Source organism: Aotus nancymaae, unplaced genomic scaffold (assembly GCF_030222135.1).
Source record: "Aotus nancymaae isolate 86718 unplaced genomic scaffold, 86718_ANA_hifiasm-v0.15.2.pri h1tg000019l, whole genome shotgun sequence".
Taxonomy (NCBI): Eukaryota; Metazoa; Chordata; class Mammalia; order Primates; family Aotidae; genus Aotus; species Aotus nancymaae.
The window spans coordinates 2129292-2151779 of NW_026988431.1; the positions used below are offsets into that span (position 1 = coordinate 2129292).

The window sequence follows — 22488 nt, forward strand, 5'->3', positions numbered from 1 at the left end:
GCGGCCCGGACGCCCGGAGCTGTAGCAGCCGCCGCCGCCGCCGCCGCCGCTGCTGTGCCGGGGCCGCCACCGCGGCGGGCACCCGCGTCCCGGGCGCGCACGGATCATGGAGAGGGCGGCCCAGGGCGCAGACGGCGGCGGGGGCAGCAACAGCAGCAGCCGCAGCAGCAGCCGTGCCACTTCGGCGGGCTCCTCGCCCTCCTGCTCTCTGGCGGGCCGGGGGGTCTCCAGCCGGTCGGCGGCGGCCGGGCTTGGTGGCGGGGGCAGCCGCAGCAGCCCGGGCTCGGTGGCCGCTAGCCCGTCCGGGGGAGGCGGCCGCAGGAGGGAGCCGGCGCTCGAGGGCGTGCTCAGCAAATACACCAACCTCCTCCAGGGCTGGCAGAACAGGTAACGTGCCAGCCGCCCGCGCCGCTGTGTGTGTATGTATGTGTGTGTGTGTGTGTGTGTGTGCGCGCGCGCGCGCGCTCGCTCGGTTGTGCCTTCAGCGAAACTGGTGATGCCTCCGCTAGGTGCCCTTCCTGCGTCCCTGCTCCCCTCCAGGTGGGGTGCCCAGGATGGGGCGTGCCGTGGCCCCACCCCAGGACCGCACCGCAGTGGCGGGGAGGGAGGCGAGAGCCCTGGTTTTCTTCTGTGCTGGGACCTGCAGAGACTGGAGTGGCAGGAGGAGCGTGCTGGTCCCGGTGCTCTGGTTGCCCGCGGTTTCCCGCACCTCTGAAGAATGACTGGGAAAGAGAGGCAAAAGGGGCGTGCTTTGTGCCTGGGTGAAAAAGCCTTAGCACGTCTGCTCCGATTACAGCAATTCTCTGCGTAACACAGTTCATTTTAAAGTTTGGTGCTTCCGAACACCACCACCATCAACAAAAACCTGCCACTTGTCATCCTGGGAGACCGTACATAGCCCTGCCCCAGTTTGTGCCTTGCAACCTCCGATCTCTGTAATGGAAGTTTTGTTTAAAAAAGAAAGAGGCTGGGTGCAGTGGCTCACGCCTGTAATCCCAGCACTTTGGGAGTATGAGGCGGGCAGATCACGAGGTCAGGGGTTCGAGACCAGCCTGTCCACCATAGTGAAACCCTGTCTCTACTAAGAATACAAAAAATTAGCCGGGCGTGGTGGCGGGCGCCTGTAATCCCAGCTACTCGGAGGCTGAGGCAGAAGAATCACTTGAACCCGGGAGGTGGAGATTGCAGCAGCCCAGGCGACAGTGTGAGACTCCAACCCAAAAAAAAAACAAAAAACCCTCCTCCCTTTTAATATTAATAACAATTTACATTATTATCATTATTTCCTCTTCAGGTCCCTTTTGGAGTTTCCTGCTCACTTCCCCCTCACAGTTGAGAAGCCTAGTTACACACAGGCGGAAGGATGGGGCTGGCGAGGAAAGGGCTCAGGAGACTTGGAATGGTTTGGAATGGTGGTAGTGTGTGTGAGATCTGCCATCGTGAGGAATACAGGAACAGATGTGGCACTGCTGTTTACTGTTTTTTTTTTTTCAAATTGTTTTTCAAAAGCAAGCCAGAGGGAAATACAAATGTCCCATGAGAGGAGAACAATGCTTTTTGGAGAGGTGGTTGGTGGGATATTTTGTTCTGCCTAATAGTCCCCAGATTTTAATAGACTCGGGGCTTTTAAGGATGTTTGTGAGATTTAAATCATACCCTGGAAAGTTGCTTATCTCTGCTGCATGGCCTATCTTACTTGGTTATTTCTTCCTGTAGATTGTTGGGAAATGTTCAGATTTGCTTCCATCTGAAACATATCAGGCAGTTATTTACATGAAACTGAACTTGAAGGAAGAGGACTTTTGAAGTAAGGTAACAGTTGTTTCTGTATTGATACTCTGCATACAGGACTTTCTGAGTCACCTGGGCTTCCTGGGAGATGTGTTACTATGTTAGTGGAAGTTGCACTTAACTTTTGAATCCTTTTATTTTTCAAAATAGTCCTAGTGTCCGCTGTTGCCTCTCCCTTTCCCCTTTCAATTTGTGAAAGCTGAAAAAGAATAGGTAGAGTGCCGTAGGTAGAGGGAGACAGGAGATGACTAAATCTGATTTCAGTTCTTGCTAATTGTGTCTTATCCATGGCAACTCAAGGGGTCTTATCAGTGACAGCATTTTGTTGGTGTGTTGAGTAATCACTTTTAATAGCCTTTTTTTCAAGTAGCTTATGAGGCCAACAGCTTTTACCCTGGATTTCAGTTATTTTATTATTTACTTGCTGGGGAACAATTATTTCACCTGCAATGTGTATTAAAGGATTTGTTCTTTGGAGTGGACTTAGGAGGCACTGGGGTAACTTTCTTTTGCATTATTTTAAACCCATTTTGGTGTTTAGATTGGAGGCAAGGTTGAGAAGAGGCACGCTTAATGACAATAATACCTACGTGATTGCAGGCTACCTGGGTGAAATGTGGTATTATGTACACTTCTGAGCATGCTTAAGTGATGTCTCATCTTTACTGAGTTTGTTTACTGCGATTTATAGCTGTCTGCCAGTGTTTGTTCTTACCACAGTGTACTCACCGTTTTCCAAGTCTACCACTGACTCCATCAGCATTGTCTATAATTGTTAACATCTCAGTGTCAGGGTTTCTATTTCCCACATTGCGTTCTCTGAACAATGGCTGAGGGTCCATTAGTGGTTTGGAGAAGATTTACGATGACTCTGTGATTACAAAATTCTCCCTTCTAGAGGGGTCTTATGAAGGGAGAGCTGGATTAGTGAAAAGGAAGAGAGAAGAGGATAAAAATAGAAACTTTGAAAATGCATTCATTTGTTCAATTAATTTATCTATTCAGAGATTGTTTTATTGAGCACTTACTATGTGCCGGGCACTGTTCCAGGAGCTGGAGCTACCACTTTCTCCTGGTCCTGGGAAATGCCTTAGTGACAGGTAACCGGCTGATTCATGCTGTCTTTCCTTATGGGCCTCATGGCATCTTCCTTTGGCAGTTCTTTTCAAAGTGCCCACAGTTAATGACAAGTCTGTAGCTACCAAGTTCTTGGTTTGACCTCTCAGGCTGCTGTGCAATTGTAATGCTCTTCAGCTCCCAGGACTTAACACCGATCACCCACTAACAGTTTGTACCCTGGTGTCCTCTTGCATGTCCTCAAGTTGCTGTAAAGCTTATATTTTAACGTTTGGCATCATATTCTGCCTTTATTTGTAGCCTCATCCTCATGCCCTTAGGAAGGCAGTTTGGGCCAGAACACGAAATAAATGAATAAAGAGAGGTCACAGGAAAGAAAACTGCATGATGGGAACATGCTCAACTCAGGAGAGTAAGTTCAGGACATTTGACTCACACTCACTGGATGAGAATGTGAAATACTTAGAATATGCGAAAAACGTGCATTAACGGCTTTCTGTAATTCATTATTACAGATATTTAAAGAAAATATTTCAGGCATAATAACGTTGTATAGAGTTACAGGATGGCATTACAATGAATCCAGAAAGTGGCAAGTGCTATGAAGATTAAAAAAAAGGTGATGAGATAAAGGGAAGTATTTGTAGGAATAATTTTAAGTGTGAGTTTAGTGTCTTTATTGCTATTCACATTTTAATTTAGAGCACTCTTTTATTACCCATCTTTTTTTTTTTTTTTTTTGAGACAGAGCCTTGCTCTGTCACCAGGCTGGAATGCAATGGCGTGATAATCGGCTAACTGCAACTCCCCACCTCCCTGCTTCAAGCAATTCTCCTGCCTCAGCCTCCTGAGCAGCTGGGACTACAGGCACGTGCTACTACGCCAAGCTAATTTTTGTATTTTTAGTAGAGATGGGGTTTCACCATATTGGCCAGGATGGTCTCGATCTCTTGACCTCGTGATCTGCCCACCTCGGCCAGCCTTATTAAACCCATCTTATCACTCATATACCGTGAACCAAGGGAAGAGTAAACTCAAGAACCTGGGGAGGCAGATGACATAGCACCTGGTTGGCCAGGATTACAATTTCAGACGGGGTTCTGGTGGCACAGAAGGATTTTAGGAAGGGAAGTGACATTTATTAGGTCACTCTGGCTGCTGTGTAGAGATGAGATTTTCAAGGGGCCAAAGCATGAAGCTGGAAGACCAGTTAGGAGCCCATGTGAGGGGTCCAGGAAAGAGATGCTGGCAGCTTGGACTGGGGGTTGGCGGAGAATTGGAGAAGGGATAGATCTGGTGTGGAGAGGATGGAAGTTGCTGATGAATTTGATGTGGCAGTGCGAGACAGGCAAGGATAACTCGTGATTTATGGGCCTGAGACGCTGGGAGGTTGAGACGTCCTTTGTGGAGATGAGGATCACAGGAGAGGAATGTGTTTGTGGGGAGGGTGGCGCTCGGCCAAGAGTTCTGTTTGGACTGTGTTCAGTTTGAGTTGCCTACTGTGCCTTTTAAGAAACTGGCTGTATGGGCCGGGTGTGGTGGCTCATGCCTGTAATCCCAGCACTTTGGGAGTCCGAGGCAGGCGGATCACGAGGTCAAGAGATCGAGACCATCCTGGCCAACATGGTGAAACCGTCTCTACTAAAAATACCAAAAAAAATTAGCCAGGTGTGGTGGCACGTGCCTGTGGCCCCAGCTACTCAGGAGGCTGAAGCGGAAGAATCCCTTGAACCCAGGAGGCCGAGGTTGAAGCGAGCCAAGATTGCGCCACTGCATTCCAGCCTGGTGACAGAGCAAGACTCTGATCTAAAAAAAAAAAAAAAAAGAAAAAAAAAAAAAGAAACTGGCTGCATGAACTCTCATTTGCCCTAAGGCTAACTTTACTCTCAAACCAAAATGGAACTATTTTGCTCATAATATCAAGTATTTGAGGAAATAATTTCTAATTGGATCCAGAAATTGTTAAATATCTAAGGGTTGCCATTGCCATTCCCTTTTTCTTATTTGGAGAAAAGAAGACGCTGCAAATGTGGAACCAACCTCCAATTCTTTTTTTGGTGATTGGTGGGGTTGTAAGAACTCAATAAAATGCTCAGGGACAAATCTTGGCTAGGATTAAGGAAGACTTTGTCCATTTTTAAGTGGACACTTTCTGGGTGTGTTGGCTAACACCGTAATCCCAGCACTTTGGGAGGCTGAGGTGGGAGGATCGTTTGAGCCCAGGAGTTCAGACCAGCCTGGGAACCATGGTGAAACCATGTCTCCACAAAGCAAAAATATAAAAATTAGCCAGGTATGGTGGCTTGGGCCTGTAGTCACTGCTGCTCAAGGGGCTGAGGTGGAAGGATTGCTTGAGCACAAGAGGTCAAGGCTGCAATGAGCTATGATCACACCACTGCACTCCAGCCTGGGCAACAGAGCAAGACCCTGCCTCTGAGGTAGACGTTTATTTGGGGAGGAAGACTAGTGTGGACTTTGGATTCAAATCTTGACGTCAACACTTAGCACACGTGTGCCAGCTCTTTAATTGCACTGCGCCTCTGTTTTCTCTTCTGTTAAATGTGGAAAATGATGTTACTCTTTTCGATAGTTCAATGTGAAGATTAAATGAGATTACCGGTGTATAAGTGACTGAGAATAGTACATAGCAAGATATCAAGAAGTGGTAGCTATTATTGGATCTTCAATTTGTCTGTTTTTAAGTGGACACTTTCTGGTCCATAAAATTCCTGGTTTTTATTCTGAGTGCTGTGGTTACCCTGGGACCACATTAACATAATTATCATAGAGTTCTTTGGGGAGAAGATGATTACTTCATTTTGAAGGGATCCTTTTAAAGCTTGGCACCAAACATTCATGGCTCCCCTTCCCAGCCTGTAATTCCTGGCTTCCTTTTCTATTTTATTTCTCTCCATACACCTTGCTACGTCAGACATACTTTATATTTTACTTTTTTTTGGTCTCTCCACACTAGAGTATAAGCTCCCTGAGGACAGATAATTTTGTCTATCTTTGTCACTGCTGTATCTCCAGTGTTGACAACAGGGTCTGGTATACAGTAAGGGTAGAGCAAATATTATCGACTGGATAAGAAAATGAATAAATGACAGGGAAGGAAACCAGGGCTTAGTTCTATTGAGCCAGGGCTAGCTATTGTTAATATTGGAAGTCTTGATTCTGTACCTTGTCCTTGTGTTGCTGTGTTTATCACCTGTCCTGCCCTCTGCAAACAGTCTTTGGTTCTGGGTCAGGGAGTGTGACTCTTCTTGTGACATGGCCACCCTGATTTAGGGTTCACTACAACTTACCCATTGGGGGCCGTTAGGGACCAAATATCCAGGGCTTACTTTTGACTTGATCTGGATTAACAACATAATTTGAGTGTTTAGTGTTCACCCCTAGCGTTTTGGGCCCACTTGTCCCAAATTAAGGCATCAGTGGGGTATATATTTTTAAAGTCACCTTGAATGAAAATAAGTTTTTTTTTTTTTTTGAGTAGCCCAATAATTTTAGAGGGAGCTGGTGATACCAGGGTTGAAAGTCACTGCTCTGGGTTTTGTATTCTCGTCTGCGTGTACATAGGAAATATCTGCGTATCTTCCTGTCTAGTCTGCCAGTGTGTTGAGGCTGCGTGCTAAAATCCTTTAGGGACGCTAGATGGTTTCATTGATGGTAATAATAAAAGGGATGGTTGCCTAGGTTACGAAACAGTGTTTAATATTGCTTATTCACTTACGGTTCAACATATTTATTGAGCACCTGCTTCGTATTAACATCCCCTGTAGAATCTGCCCTCCCCCTCCTTTGAAAGTGTATGCGTATTTGAGGAGATTCACACCAAAATGGTTTTCTTTGCTTGGTGAGATTGTGGGCCATTTCCATTATCTTCTCTTTTCTGTTTTCCTAAGGTGAACTTGGGTCTGTTTGGCAGTTTGAAAAACTTGTTGAGAAAAAGAAAAGCTGCTCGTGCCTTTTCATGTCATCTGTCTAACTCTGAGTTTCGAGGGTAAATCTGAAGTCTAATCTACATTCAGAAAAGTACACAAATCAGACACATGCGCAGTTCAATGATTTTCATAAATGGAACACACCCAGATTAAGAGACAGCTGCCAAAACATGCCTGACCCCCACAGCCCCTTTCCTTACACTATCTCCCCGCATAAGGTAACCACTGTTCTGACCTCAGCACCATAGAGTGGTTTGGCCTCCTTTTGAACTGCGTGTTGTATAATGCATGATCTATGTGTCTGGCTTTCTCTTAACATTGTGTCTGGGAGGCTCACGCATGTTTCTGTGTATAGTTGTGATCTGTTTATTTTCATTGCTATTTGGTATTCTATTGTATGAATATACTAAATACATGTGTCTATTGTAGGTTGATAAATATTTAAGTTCTTTTCAGTTTTTGACCCTATTCATAGGGTCAAAATGCTGTGAACATTCTAGTACGTGTGTTTTGGAGAACATATGTATGCATTTCTGTGGATATACACCTAGGAGTTTGCTCATGTCCAGCGAATTAGATACTAGCAGAGAGTTTTTCATAGTGGTTGTATGCATTAATGCTTCTACCAAAAGTGTGTAGAGAGAGTTCTGTGTGTACCACATTCTCATCCGCACTTGGTATCGCCTCATTTCATGTCATCCAATTTTAATTTGCCTTTCCCTGATGACTAATGAGGTTGAGCATGTTTTCATGTATTAGTTGGCCCTTTGGAGGTCATGTTTTGCAAGTTGCTCTTTAAGTCCTTTGCCCACTTATCTATTGGGTGTCTGCCTTTTTCTCCTTTTAAGAGATGTTTATGTATTCTGGGTACGTGTCCTTTGCTGGCTGCCTGTACGCATGAGCCTGGGCACTGCAGATATAGAGACTCAGTGTATTCTGCAGGTATTATGTCCTGCGGATGTACCACAGTTTGTTTATCCATTACCTGTAAGAGGACATTTGAGTTGTTTCCAGTTTTTTGACTGTTACAGATAAAGCTGCTATCGTGTGCAAGCCTTTGTGTGGTCACATGCTTTTATTTCTTTTGGGTAAATATCTAGCATTAGAATTGTTGGTGTATCCATCCTATGTAGAATGTGCTAAATTGTTTTCCAAAGCAGCTGACCCATTTCACACTTCTTTCTCTCTGTGGTTTGCTGTTTCATCTTCTCATGTCTTGATAAACATGAATTGTTAATTTAATTTTATTTATTTACATTTTTTGAGTTAGAGTCTCCCTCTTTTGCCCAGGTGGGAGTGCAATGGCACCATCTTGTCTTGCTGCAACCTCTGCCTCCTGGGTTCAAGCGATTCTCCTCCTTCAGGTTCCCATGTAACTGGGACTACAGATACCACCATGCCGGGCTAATTTTTGTATTTTTAGTAGAGATTGGGTTTCGCCATGTTGGCCAGCCTGGTCTCAAACTCCTGACCTCAAGTAATCCACCCACCTCTACCTCCCAAAGCGCTGGTATGACAAGCATGAGCCACCTTGCTGGGCCATGATTGTTAGTTTTAATGTGGTCACATTTTTGATTTTTTTTCTTTTTATGATTTTTTTTGACTCCTGTTTAGGAAATCTTTGCCTGCTTCTGGTAATGAAGACCTTGTGTGATTTTTTTTTCTATACAATGACTTTTATAAATTTTAATATTTATTAGAAGTTTGAGTTACTATTGGGAGAACGTGGACTGCTGGCAGAAGTCATACTGGATTTAAGGCTTCCAGCCCGTGGTAGTTTCCTGTGGCTGTTAAAACAAATCACCACAGACTTTGTGTCTTAAAACAACACAAGTTTATTGTCTTTTTTTTTTTGAGACGGAGTTTCGCTCTTGTTACCCAGGCTGAAGTGCAATGGCGTGATCTCGGCTCACCGCAACCTCCGCCTCCTGGGTTCAGGCAATTCTCCTGCCTCAGCTTCCTGAGTAGCTGGGATTACAGGCACATACCACCATGCTCAGCTAATTTTTTTTTTGTATTTTTAGTAGAGACGGGGTTTCACCATGTTGACCAGGATGGTCTCGATCTCTTGACCTCGTGATCCACCCGCCTCGGCCTCCCAAAGTTCTGGGATTACAGGCGTGAGCCACCACTCCCGGCCAAGTATATTGTCCTAAGGTTCTGGAGGCCAAAAGTCTCAAATCAGTTTCACTGGGTCCAGATCAAGGTGTTGGTGGGGCAAGATGTTGGTGCTCTCTCTGGAGACACTGAGGGAAAATCTGTTTCTTGCTTCTTCCAGCTTCCGGTGGCTCCTGGCTTTCCTTGGCTGATAACGCATCCCTCCAAACTTTGCCTGTCTTCACATCTTCATCTTCTGTGTGTGTGTCACGTCTCCTCCTCTCTACCTTCCCCTTAGAACTCCTGTGATTGCCAGATCATCCAGGACCACCGTCCCATCTCAAGACCTTTAATCACATTGGCCACAGGTCCAAATGTTTGCCATATAAGGCAACATTCATCGGTTCCAGGGATTAGGATGTGGTTACTCTGCGGATGCGGGAGTGGGTGGGGTGTGGGGAGAGGTCATTATTTAGACTCCCACACATAGTTCTGAGATAGGTCTTAAGATCTGTCTTTCCTCCCCTGGCCACATTTCCCACCCTTCAGTGGCTACGATGGCAGTAGGCGTCTATCTGTTTGATGATAGGGCCCAGTTGCTATCATGACTGTAATTCGGGTTGGTGGGTGGACTTACTCATCTCAGTCTACTAGATAGACCCCTTGGGCAAATGTAAGGCAAGTAATAATGTGAAGGACATTGATTCTGATGCCTGTAAGTAAACCTAATTTCCTTTAATAGGCAAATCAGAGTTTCTTTGGGGTTTCTTTAAATTTTCTTGAGCAATCAATTTTGGAAGTATACAGGTAATAATCTGTGGTTTCTGTTTTATTACCAGAATGACTCATTAGTCTGAAGACTTGTTTTTTTAAAGGTATGATTAACAAACAATGAATGCACAGGTCTTTGGTGTTTGGTATGATGGGGTTCACAATTGTTTATACCATATAACTATACTCCAGAAGATATGGAACATCCATCCCATGCCCCGCTTCGACCCCCACCAGGAATTTTCCTTGTACTTCATACCAGTCAGTTCCCTTTCCACTGCAATCCCTTCCCCCTTCCCTTCCCTTCCCTTCCCCCTTCTCCTTCCCTTCCCTTCCTCCTTCTCCTTCCCTTCCCTTCCCTCTTCTCTTCCCTTCTCCCTTCCCTTTTTCTCCCCATTTCCTTCCCCCTTCGCCCTTCCCTTCCCTTTTTTCTTTCCTTCCCTTTCCCCTTTCCTTTCCTTGTTTTTTGATGGAGTTTTGCTCTTTTTTTTGATGGAGTTTTGCTGGAGTGCAATGGCATGATCTCAACTCACTGGAACCTCCGCCTCCTGGGTTCAAGTAGTTCTCCTGCCTCAGACTCTCGAGTAGCTGAGATCAGGCGCCTGCCACAATGCCCAGCTAATTGTTTTCGTATTTTAGTAGAGATGGGGTTTCACCATGTTGGTTACGCTGGTGTTGAACTCCTGACCTCAAGTGATCCGCCCACCTTGGCCTGCCAAAGTGCTGGGATTACAGGTGTGACCCATCGAGCCTGGCCATAATTCCTTTCTGATTTCTATCACCACCAATTAGTTTGGTCTGTTCTTGCGTTTCGTGTAAATGGAACCATGCAGGATATTTGTTTTGGAATCTGGTTTGTTTCTCAGCATAATGTTGTGAGGTTCATCCATGCACTTGTGCCTATCAGCAGTTTATAATTCATTTCTTTTTGTTGTTGAGTGGTATTACGTCTTGTGGATATACCACAGTTTGTTTATCCATTACCTGCAGGTGGACATTTGGGTTTCCAGTTTTTGACTATTACAGATAAAGCTGCTATTTGTGTGGAAGTCTTTTTGTGGTCACATGCTTTTATTTCTTTGGGGTAAGTATCCATCCTATATAGAAAGTGCTAAACTGTTTTCCAAAGTAGCAGAACCATTTCACACTTCCACCAGCGTTGTACAAATGAATAGATGGCTCTCCGTCCTAGCCATCTTCATGTTGCTACCTGGAGAGCTTCTGGAAAACAGGACACCCTCTTCCTCATGCCCGTGGCGTTGCTTCCGAGAGGGGCAGTCTAGGGAGAAGCTGTGTAGATCTTATCTTTCCAGCTTTGCCTCCTTTTGGCCACATGACCTTGGGCAAGTTATTTAACTGTTTGGGCCTTGGTCTCTCCATCTGTAAAATGATGCTAACCTCACAGTGTTATGAGGCCACCACAGGCACCAGTCCCACAATAGTGCTTGGTGCACAGTAGGTCCTCAGCAGAAGTTTGTGACTGAGAGTCTTGTATTTTAGATAGACTAGTGGGTAGCTTTTTGGAACCTAGGAGGTGTGTTGGTGGTCACTGAAGCCCAGGCTTGGCAAATCTGCGGGTGTAATGAGCCCCCGTCTCCATTGCATAAGGACCCAGTTGACTTAAGCAATTTGATTTGCCCAGTGGCTGTCTGCATTTGCTGTGGTGCCTCAGAGGCTGCTCAGGACAGTTGTCTGAGGACTCTGGGCAGAAAGAAGCCACATGGGCCTTTAAGTCCTGAAAAAGGGTTGAAATGATTGTGCCGGAAACGTGGGAGGCTTTTTGCAGTTCTGCCTGGCTCCCACTGGTGCGATTTGGGGCCAGGCCAAGACAGAATTAAAAAGAAAAACCATCCAGAATTTGAATTTTGATAACCTACACTGGATTGAATATGGTCACAGCCCAGAAAGAAAATGCTCTATTTGTGCCTCATGCAATGATATCGATAGTCATGATAAAATTAGGAAACATTATATATGGTCTTTTGTTGCAAGTCTGCTCCTTGAAGGTCAGAGAAGGCATTTGCACCATGAATAATCTTTTTTTCGTGTTGTCGTTTTTAGGGACTCTTTGTGTTTTCGTGTGGTTTAGTCCCTTTCTATAAATATATTGATGAAAATAGAGTTGAAAAGCAACCAATATCAGCTTTTAGTAACTCTTTTCCAGGATGTTTTAAGTGTTTATCTGCACGGCCAGCCTTGTGTCCTGAGCAGGCTGCCATGCATGGGGTGGGTTGGTGGGATTGGACGTTTTTTGGAAAGTGGTGGGGTTCAGATTCTGCTTACGTGTGGGTGGAACTGGGGGCTCTGCTCTGGCCCTGGGTTCAGGGCAATTGAGTGAATCAGGTGACTGATGCAAACGACCCTCACTCAGCTCACATCAGAGCTGTGTGGGACCACCGCAGCAGTATACCTGGGCCTTCTGGTTGTGAACTAGAGTCTGGACAGAGTTGGGAAACTTTCTTTTTTCTTTTCTCTCTCTTTTTTTTTTTTTTTTTAAGACAGAGTCTTGCTCTGTTGCCCAGGCTAGAATACAGTGGCGTGGTCTCCACTCACTGCAACTTCCGCCTTCTGGGTTCAGGTGATTCTCCTGCCACAGCCTCCTGAGTAGCTGGGATTACAGGCACCTGCCACCATGCCTGGCTAGTTTTTGGACTTTTATTAGAGACGGGTTTTACCATGTTGGCCAGGCTGGTTTTGAACTGCAGACCTCAGGTGATCTGCACACCTTGGCCTCCCAAAGTGCTGGGATTATAGGCATGAGCCACTGTGGCTGGCCCAGAGTCGGGAAACTTTCTAAGCCCTGAGTGAGCTGGCAGCACTATGCCCAAGACACACTCCTCTTTGATTGTAATTAGGCCTGGTGGAATTTTTATGCCCCGAATACTTTTGAGCTTTTTTTATGTATATGCCAAATGCCATGTGAGAAGCAGGAGACCCAGGGAAGAAGCTGACATTCCATAGCAGCCAGGAGCTGACTTTTCTATAAAGGGCTAGATAGGTTAGACTTTGTGGCTATACGTCTCCATGGCAACTACCCAATGCTCCTTTGTAAACAAGTGGATGTGTCTGTGTTCTATAAAACTTTATTTATAAAATAAATAAAGTTTATTTTATTTATGGTGGTGGGCTGATTTAGCCTGTGAGATGTAGTTTGATCATCCCTTCCCTATAATTACGTGTAAATTTCTTATGCAAGCAGTTGAGGCAGCCCAGTGTGGTGGCTAAGAGTGTAGATTCTGAGGTCCATTAGCCTGTTTTTACATTCCAGCTCTACTCTTTTACCTTGGACAAGCTATTTGATCTCCGTTGCAGTTTCTTGATCTGTAAAATGGGGATAATGTAGTGTCTATGTTAAAGAGTTTTGGGGATCAGCTGAGAAGCTGTGTGTAAAGGGTTTAGGACAATGGGTGGTACATAGAAAGCACTCATTAGGACCCTGCATGGTGGCTCACGCCTGTAATCCCAGCGCTTTGGGAGGCCAAGGTGGGTGGATCACCTGAGGTCAGGAGTTTGAGACCAGCCTGATAAATATGGCGAAACCCTCTCTCTACTAAAAATACAAAAATTAGCCAGGCATGGTGGTGCGTGCCTGTAATCCCAGCCACTCGGGAGGCTGAGACAGGAGAGTCACTTGAACCCAGAAGGTGGTGAAGGTTGCAGTGAGCCAAGATCGTGCCACTGCACTCCTGCCTGGGTGACAGAGCAAGACTCTGTCAAAAAAAAAGAAAGAGAGGAAGCAAGCAAGCACTCAGATGCAGCAGTACAGCTGGTGAGTGCTACTCTGTAGGAAGCACCGGGGAGCGGGAGCGCCAGCTCTGTCTGGGCATAAAGGGCAGAAGTGGCAGGTGGGGGCAGACCTTCTAGGATGTTGAAGAGAGGAGTTCATCCTGCAGACAGGGGCTTCAGAGCAGGGCGTCCCCGGTAGAAGCCCCTGTGGGCACAGAGGTTTGGAGGTGTGAAAGGAGATAGGTTTAGTATGGCTGGAATGCAGGTTGTATGTGGAGTGTGGTCAGAGATGAGACTGTAAATGGCAGACTCGGCTAAAAAAGGGGCTACTTTCTGAAGGACCTCTTCAGCCACTGAGACCACAGATCACAAAAGGCCTGTGTTACCACAAGGGGAATGCCGGCCCTGTGTATTTGTGGGTCCACAAAGCATCAGACACTTTATATATATTATCCAATTTAATCTTTAAAATGAGATGGGGGTGGGTGTTGCAAAGCTATCCATTCTGTCCCTTTCCTATAGCTATAGACCCCAGTTTTTAGCTGGAGACATGGCTGTCCAAACTAAAACTGTATTTTCATCCGTCTTCCTCCTTGCACCTAGGATGGTGATGAGATTAGAATCTGGGCGTAAGCAGAGTTGTCACATAGTGATTTCCTGGAACCTTCTTTGGACGCTTCTTACCTTTTCCTTTCCCATTGGAATGTAGACATGCTGGCCAAAACTAGAATACAGAAATGATGGCTGGAATTCCAGCAGCCATCTTGAACGTTTAGGTGACTTTCTGGCCTCAGAGGACTTTGTGGATTAAAGCCACCTCATAAATCCTGGCTGCAACCTCTGGAATTTTCCCTGGGGGAGGGGGAGGAATAAACTTTTTTTGTAAGCTCTGAGTCTCAGTCAGATCTAACCCTGATTGATCCAGGTAGAAACCCAGTTTTACACATGAAGACGTTGAGGCCTAGAGTGACATGAACTGCACAGTTAATAAATTGTGGAGCAGGGAATTGTTGGACTGCAAAGAGTGTTTTCTTTTAACTTCTCTAGAAGGAACTTGGAGATCTCATACCCCTCATTTTATAGATGAGATTACTGAGGGCTTTGCCTCAGAGTAAACTAGTACCAGCTGAGTCCACTGCAAAGAATTCTCCTCCCCGCCCCGCCCCCATACTCTCTTTCTCTCCATGGCCTTTCCAAAGAAGAGGCCCCGTGGTTTTGTTTTTTTTTTTTTTTTGAGATGGAGTCTTGCTGGGTCACCCAGGGTGGAGTGCAGTGGCGTGATCTCAGCTCATTGTAACCTCCTCCTCCCAGGTTCAAGCGATTCTCCTGCCACAGCCTCCCAAAGAGCTGGAATTACAGGCACCCATCACCATGCCTGACTAATTTTTTGTATTTTTAGTAGAGACAAGGTTTCACTATGTTGGCCAGGCTGGTGTCGAACTCCTGACCTTAAGTGATCCGCCAGCCTTAGCCTCCCAAAGTGTGAGGATTACAGGCATGAGCCACCACATCCGGCAAGGCCTGTGTTTTAATGAGTGATGTTGTAGCCCTTCTTTGGGCAGAATATCTTTCTGTGTGTGGGTTGTGTTTGCTGGTTTTTCTTCTTCCAAAACCCTAACTGTTCCACAGCTGTGTATGTTTAGAGCTTTCTCTTTAGACAACCTTGCCAACTCTTGCCACCTCTGGGCTTGTCTTTAGGAATGACTTTCCTCGTCTGGGCTGTCCTTTCTCTGCCTGAGTGTTTAGGGGATGGATGAGGGGGTTCCTTGGCCCTGTGATTATTCCTAAGTGCTGACAGATGTCTTGATTTATGCATTGCCCTCCCAATTCATTAACCTCAGAATGTGGACTTTGGCTGAAATAGGATCATGCGTCTGTGGAATGTACTTTGCTTTTGGGATTCTTGTGTATCTGAGTTCCACCCTATTACTAATACCTTAACAATGAGCCTTCTGATCCGCGTGGCTAACCACACAGCACGGAGCTCTTCTGCGTGCGTACTCCAGCGGACTCATTTAGTGGCCTGGTGTCTAAAAAGTTGAAGAGAACAAAAACCCATTGTTCTAGTACGTGCCGTTGGGGGAGCATTGGCTGCACGTTCATTATCTAGCCTTTCCTATTGATTCCTCTCTCTGCTCCAGCACATTTCTTTGTGGTAATTTTTATTAGCTTGGCTATAATGCGTGCCTTTTTCTTTTTATGAGAAGTCTGCAGCTGATACCTTGGCCTGAAGTACATCATAACACTATTATAGTTGTTCAGTTATTTGGAATAACTAAACAACTGTAACTGGAATTTCCTGTAACTGGAATTTTTCTGTCAAAGATCAGTTTTCATGATTCCTTCAAAGTCAGCTAACATTCAGGAAGATGGTCTCAATAGCCATGTTTTTTTTCCCCTCACGTTGATTAACAGGATGGGCCGTTTTTATGAGTTGAATGTAAAGATACGCTTCAGAAAATTATTGTATCAAAGAAAGAAGACCAAACTTGTATCTGGGAAATCAAGGTTAAGTCTGGATAAAGTTTTTTGTTTTTTTGTTTTTTTCCTTTTCAAAAATAGAAGCAAAGCATGACCTAACTTGGATGAAACTAACTTGCAGTTATTCATATCATGGAATTTTCTGAATTTCTGTTTATCTGAAGGCTTGCTTCCTTTTCCTTTCCAGCATTGTAGTGTTATCGATATTTTTAATATTATTGTTTTGTTTCATTTCCTTTTTTATTTTTGCTTCGTTTCTGAGTTTTAGCTTTTTGTTTGTTTGTTCGTTTGAGATGGAGTTTCGATTTTGTTGTCCAGGCTGGAGTGCAATGGCGCGATCTTGGCTCACCACAACCTCCGCCTCCCAGGTTCAAGCGATTCTTCTGCCTCAGCCTCCTGAGTAGCTGGGATTACAAGCATGTGCCACCATGCCCGGCTAATTTTGTATTTTTAGTAGGGACAGGGTTTTTCCATTTTGGTCAGGCTGGTCTCATTAACTCCTGATCTCAGGTGATCCGCCCGCCTCGGCCTCCCAAAGTGCTGGGATGACAGGCATCAGCCACCGTACTGACCTAGTTTAAGACTTTGAATTCTTTTGTGTAACAACTAAATGTAACTTGTGATCTGACGTTTTCTTTTTCTACAAATGACATTAGTATGATGATTGGCAACATTTGCATAAAGTCTACAGATTCGATAATAGTACCGTATCCACGTCAAGTATTTGATTTTAACATTTGCACACTGAAATATTTAAGGGTAAAAGGGCATTATGTTGGCTATTTACAGAAAAAAATATACACAGAGAAAAAATGATAAAGCAACTGTGGTAATATGTTGATAGTTCTTTAGTAGTAAATAGCTATTTGTATTATTTGTGTAACTTCTCTGTAAATTTGAAATTGTTTTGAAAGGTTAACAAAAATTCACTTGACCTCAAAACAAAAACCTTGGGGTGTGCAGTGTATACTTCCTCACCGACTGTAGCATATATCTCATAAACATTATCCAATTTGCCGTCACTGAAGCATTCATTCTTTTTTTTTTTTTTTTTTGAGATGGAGTTTCGCTCTTGTTACCCAGGCTGGAGTGCAATGGCGTGATCTCGGCTCACCGCAACCTCCGCCTCCTGGGTTCAGGCAATTCTCCTGCCTCAGCCTCCCGAGTAGCTGGGACTACAGGCGTGCGCTACCATGCCCAGCTAATTTTTGTATTTTTAGTAGAGACGGGGTTTCACCCTGTTGACCAGGATGGTCTCGATCTCTTGACCTTGTGATCCACCCGCCTCGGCCTCCCAAAGTGCTGGGATTATAGGCATGAACCACTGCGCCCGGCCCTGCACCCATTCTTGAAGCTGCATCCAGACTGGTTTAGAAGATGTCCAGGTGTGATAAAAATGATTCTTAGACGATTTCAGACATTACGATGAAATTGGCTGAATATGTGAGTGCCTGTGAGCAAATAGGTAAAGCCGGCATATTTGCAGCTTAGGAAAGGACCATTAAATCAAAGGCTGGGAGATTTGTGTTTTTATCCCTTCCCTGTTTAGTTTTTTCATCTCGATATAAATGTCAACTGTCTCTTTCATTTGTAAATGAGATGAACTAGGAAACATATTGCTTGTTTCCCCATGACTCCAACATAGGAAAATTATAATGAATTATCACTTATAAGCAACTTTTTTTTTTGAGACGTAAGCAAGGTAAGCAACTTTTTTTTTTTTTTCTGAGGTCTTGCTCTGTTGTCCAGGCTAGAGTGTAGTGGTGCAATCACAGTTCACTGTAGCCTCAACTTCCTGGGCTCAAGCAATCCTCCTGCCTCAGCCTCCCAAGTAGCTGGACTACAGGCCAGGAGTTCAAGACCAGCCTGGGCAATGGCAAGCCCCCTGCAACAGTGAGACTCTAAAAAAATTACAAACAGAAAACAATCAAACAAAACACATGGGGTGGCATGAACTCTCTGCATGCCGGCCCAGAGCTGGAAAGATGGCTCAGTGCGGGAATGGGATCTTTTTTTTCTCGAGCTGGGTTTTAATGTGCAAGGTTGATTTGGTTTGTCTTGCATTATCTCATGGAGCATGTTATTTATGCCCAGAAGTAACAGTTTAAATCTTTATTATTTGTATAGTAAAATGTGTTTTAACCACTTATTTAAAAAAAATCCCCTCAAAGATGGTCCATGAACTTGCTCGTACTCACATGTAAGTTCCAGTTGCTCCATGTCCTTGTCAGCACTTGGTATTATGGCATTTTTAATTTTAGCCATTTCAGTAATGTGTCTCATGGTTTTCATTTGTAATTGGCTGATGGCTAACGAGATTAAACATTTTTTCATATGTTTATTTGCCATCCAGATATCCTCTTTGGTAAAGTTAGCTTTAGCTAAATCTTTTGCCCATTTTTTAATTGGATTTCAATCAGGTTGTTTGTTTTCTTACTGTTGAGTTGTGAGAGTTTTCTTCTGAGAGTAGTTTACGCTTTTTAAGGAAGCGATCCATTTCTTATAAGCTGTTGAATTTAGGTACGTAGTGTTGCTTGTAGTATTCCCTTATTATCTTTTTAATGTTCATGAGGCCCCTTTTTCTTCTCCCTGATATTGGTAACTTGTTCCTGTTTCTTTTTGTTTTGATCAGTTTTGCTAGAGGTCTGTCAATTTATTGATCTTTCTAAGAATCAGCTTTTTGTTTCATTTATGATCTTTATTCATTCTCTGTTTTCAATTGATTTCAAATCCTTTTTATTCTTTTACTCTGCTTTTTAATATTTAGTTTCCTTTTAGTTTCTTAAGGCAGATGCTTAAATTATTCAATTATTTTTTCTAATGTAAACATTTAGTACTATAAATTTCCCTCTAAGCACTGCTTTAGTTGCACCCACACATTTTGATATGTTGTATTTTTATGTTAGTTCACCTTAACCATTGTCTAATTTATCTTGAGACTTTCTTTATGCCCCATGAATTATTTATAAGTGTGTTAACGTCCAAGTGTTTGAAGAGTTTCCTATCATCTTTCTGTATTCATTTCTAGTTTAATTCTATTATGGTCAGAGAACATACTTTATAGATATATAATTTTTTGTTTGTTTGTTTGTAGAGATGGGGGTCTTGCCATGTTACTCAGTCTGGTCTTGAACTCCTGGCTTCAAGCAATCCTCCCACTTTGGCCTCCCAAAGTGCTAGGATTACAGGCATCAGCCACTGACCCACCGATCCTGCTCTACATTTTTTAAGCGTTATTTTATGACATTGAATATGTTCTATCTTGGTGACTTCCATGTATACTTGAAAGAATATGTATTTGGTTGTTACTGAATGAATTGTGCTGTAAATGTCAGTTTGATCCAGTTAGTTGATAATGTTGTTCAGTTCTATATCATGACTGACTTTTAAAATTTTTATTTCATAATTTTGGAGCTGTAGTCTGGAAAGAAAGCACACCCTCTGCTCATAATAAGCCATTTATATTCAAATTTTCCCCTGCATTTGTGTGTTCTTTTACAGACTACTTTATTTTTACATTTAATTTTCCTGTCGCTACATGAAGTCAGTCAGATGATGAGTCATGAGAACTTGATGTTTGCTCATTTTCTGAAAGTACACAAATATCTCAGGTCAGGGTGTTGTTCATTTCATGAGGTACAGCTATCATTATTTTAGGTAAATACCTGAAAATCAGCTTCAGGACTACTTGAAGATGCATTTTTCAGACTATTTAATTGACTCCAATTCAGACTTAATGTAAATATGTTATTTACCTTGTCAAATGAAGATTGATCTAAGGAAATACGTGTTGGTTAAAATGAGTGGATGGATGCTGATCAAAGACGTTCTGAGAACACTGCTGACCCATTAAGAGTGCTGGGTAGGGCCGGGCATGGTGGCTCACACCTGTAATCCCAGCACTGTGGCAGGCCGAGGCTGGCAGATCACATGAAGCTAGGAGTTCAGGACTAACCTGGGCAACATGGCTAAACCCTGTCTGTACTATAAATACAAAAATTAGCTAGGCATGGTGATGCACACCTGTAGTCCCAGCTACTCAGGAGGCTGAGGCAGGAGAACTGCTTGAACTTGAGAGGTGGAGGCTGCAGTGAGCCAAGATCAAGCCACCGCACCCCAGCCTGCATGACAGAGAGAGACCCTGTATCAAACAACAACAAAAAAGAGTGCTGGGTAGCTGGAATCATTGGAGAAACATCTGACAGCTATATTGAAGGAATCATTAGACAACTCAGGCTCATCTGCCTCCATCTCTACAGGGAGATTTATTTACCTGTGTCTCTGAAGACATTCCCTGTTGGTTTGGATGTGCTTTGGAAATACTGCTTTGAATGGAAGGTGCCGGGAGAGATGCTGAGAAGGAGGGCTCCTGGGATTAGAACAATATCTAACGGGACAGGTGTGGTCATGCGTGCCAGTAGTCCCAGCTACTCAGGAGGCTGCGGTGGGAGGATGGCTTGAGCCCAGGAGTTTGAGATTAAACAAACAAACAAAAACGAACTGGGAAGGTGTGAAAGGTGATGCTGCTGAATTTTATTACAAGAAATTATTTTTATCCGGAGACTTCATGACTATGGAACAAAACTAAATAGGACTAAGTCATATCATGGAGAAATCAGGTTAAATGTAATTTGTTCCAGTTAGAGAGCTTCATTAAGTCATAAGGGAAGGAATTCTAAAATAATGAGAATTTTCTCCTGCCCGGAGTCCTCCAGGAAATGTCCCGTGGAAAGCAAGGGAGTGAGCCTGGTGTCTCTTCGGGTGGGGTGTCTCTACAGGTAGTCTCTTCAGTCCATTTGGTGGTTTCGGAGTGAGCCTTCAAATCACTGTTTTAGAATCTGTGCACTGCTCCTCCTCTCATCAGTGGGAGAAATAACAGCATTTGAGTATTAAGTAAAACTCTTGAATCCATGTTAAACTGTCAGAAATTTGATCATCATATGCTTATATAAGAGAATGTCCTTGTTTTTGGGAAATATATAAATACATAAATATGAAATATTTAGGAATAAAGGGAGTTGTCTACAACTCAAACAGTGCAAGAAACACTTTATATGAGGAGATGGGGATGGGAAGGTGAGGGAGAGAAGGCAAGGGAAAGAGAGGGAGATGGATGTGGATAGAGGGGAGGAAAGGAAGGGAAAAGTGGGAAGGGAGAGAAGGGAGGGGAGAGATGGCTAAAGGGCATGATAAAGCAGATGTATGCAAACATCAATAATTGTTGAATCTGTGTGAAGGGAGATAGAGGAGTTTTTGTCATATTCTTGCAACTCTTCTGTAAGTTTGAGTCATTTCAAAGTACAAATTAAAAAAAAAAGCAGAACACAAGGAAACACAGGGCTCCTTTGAGAAACAGGAGTCCCACCACTTCCTGTAATTTTTTCAAAATTGCCAAATAAGTGAAGTCTTTTGATTGGAAGCAAGTGATTGTATTGGAAGATCCAGGAGAACAGGTGTTAGACCTAAGTTCTGGCACAGTGCCTGGTACATAGTAGATGCTCAGTATTTGTTTAGTGAATGCCATCAAAGCAGCAATGATTTTGGCATTGGCTTTTCCTATTGTGCATGTACCTTGCACCCAAGAGATTTGGATTTGCTCCCCTAGACAAGCCTTTATATGCTCCTGTGGTCTTTGTGAAAACTGCCAAATGGAAAAGTTTTGTCTCAGGGAGCTTGCATTACAGCTTAGTGTAACAGGAGTGATTGAAACCCTAACTGTACATTTCTTGCTGGTAAAGAAAGGCCTCTTGGAATCAGGCAGAGTATTTATGTCACTTCTCCTGTGTTGGTTCCTATGTAAAGATGGTGAAATCTCAAAAAATAGTGTTTCTTTATTTTTATAATAAAGTATGTGGAACATAAGGCTTACCATTTTAACCATTTGTAAGTTACAGTTTGACGGCATTAGGTATATTCACACTGTTGTGAAACCAGCACCACTGTTCACGCCCAGTACTTTCTCATCTCTCAAACTGAGCTATCCCCATGAAAGAATAACTTTATTCTTATTATTTGCTTAGAAAATCATTTATTCAACAGAATTATAATTGTTATCTGTGATACTATTAACACAGATAACAATGATCTGTGTAGACTACAGGACCCCAAATCCAAAATTGGTGATGCCGGCCGGGCACGGTGGCTCACACCTCTAATCCCAGCATTTTGGGAGGCCAAGGTGGGCAGATCACCTGAGGTCAACACCAGCCTGGCCAACGTGGCGAAACCCCATCTCTATTAAAAATACAAAAAAGTTGGCTGGGCGTGGTGGCTCACGCCTGTAATCCCAGCACTTTGGGAGGCCGAGGTGGGCAGATCACGAAGTCAAGAGATCGAGACGATAATGGCCAATATCGTGAAACCTCGTCTCTACTAAAAGTACAAAAAATTAGCCGGGCATGGTGGTGCGTCCCTGTAGTCCCAGCTACTCGGGAGGCTGAGGCAGGACAATTGCCTGAAACCCGGAAAATGAAAGTTGCAGTGAGCCGGGATCACGTCACCGCTCTCCAGCCTGGCGATAGAGCGAGACTCTGTTTCAAAAACAAAAACAAAAAAATTAGCTGGGCGTGGTGGTGGTGGGCATCTGTAATCCCAGCCA

General features: G+C 43.9%; 1 protein-coding gene across 2 annotated transcripts in view; it reads left to right on the forward strand.

Moving 5' to 3' along the window:
* The first annotated feature begins 13 nt into the window (after positions 1 to 13).
* The window catches only part of OSBPL10 (oxysterol binding protein like 10), a 334921-nt gene continuing 312446 nt past the window's right edge, over positions 14 to 22488 (forward strand). For both annotated transcript variants that reach the window (XM_064378585.1, XM_064378586.1), the window contains exon 1: positions 14 to 387. In XM_064378585.1, coding sequence (XP_064234655.1) covers positions 107 to 387 — 281 coding nt within the window. In that variant the 5' untranslated portion in view covers positions 14 to 106. The remainder of the gene's footprint in view (positions 388 to 22488) is intronic.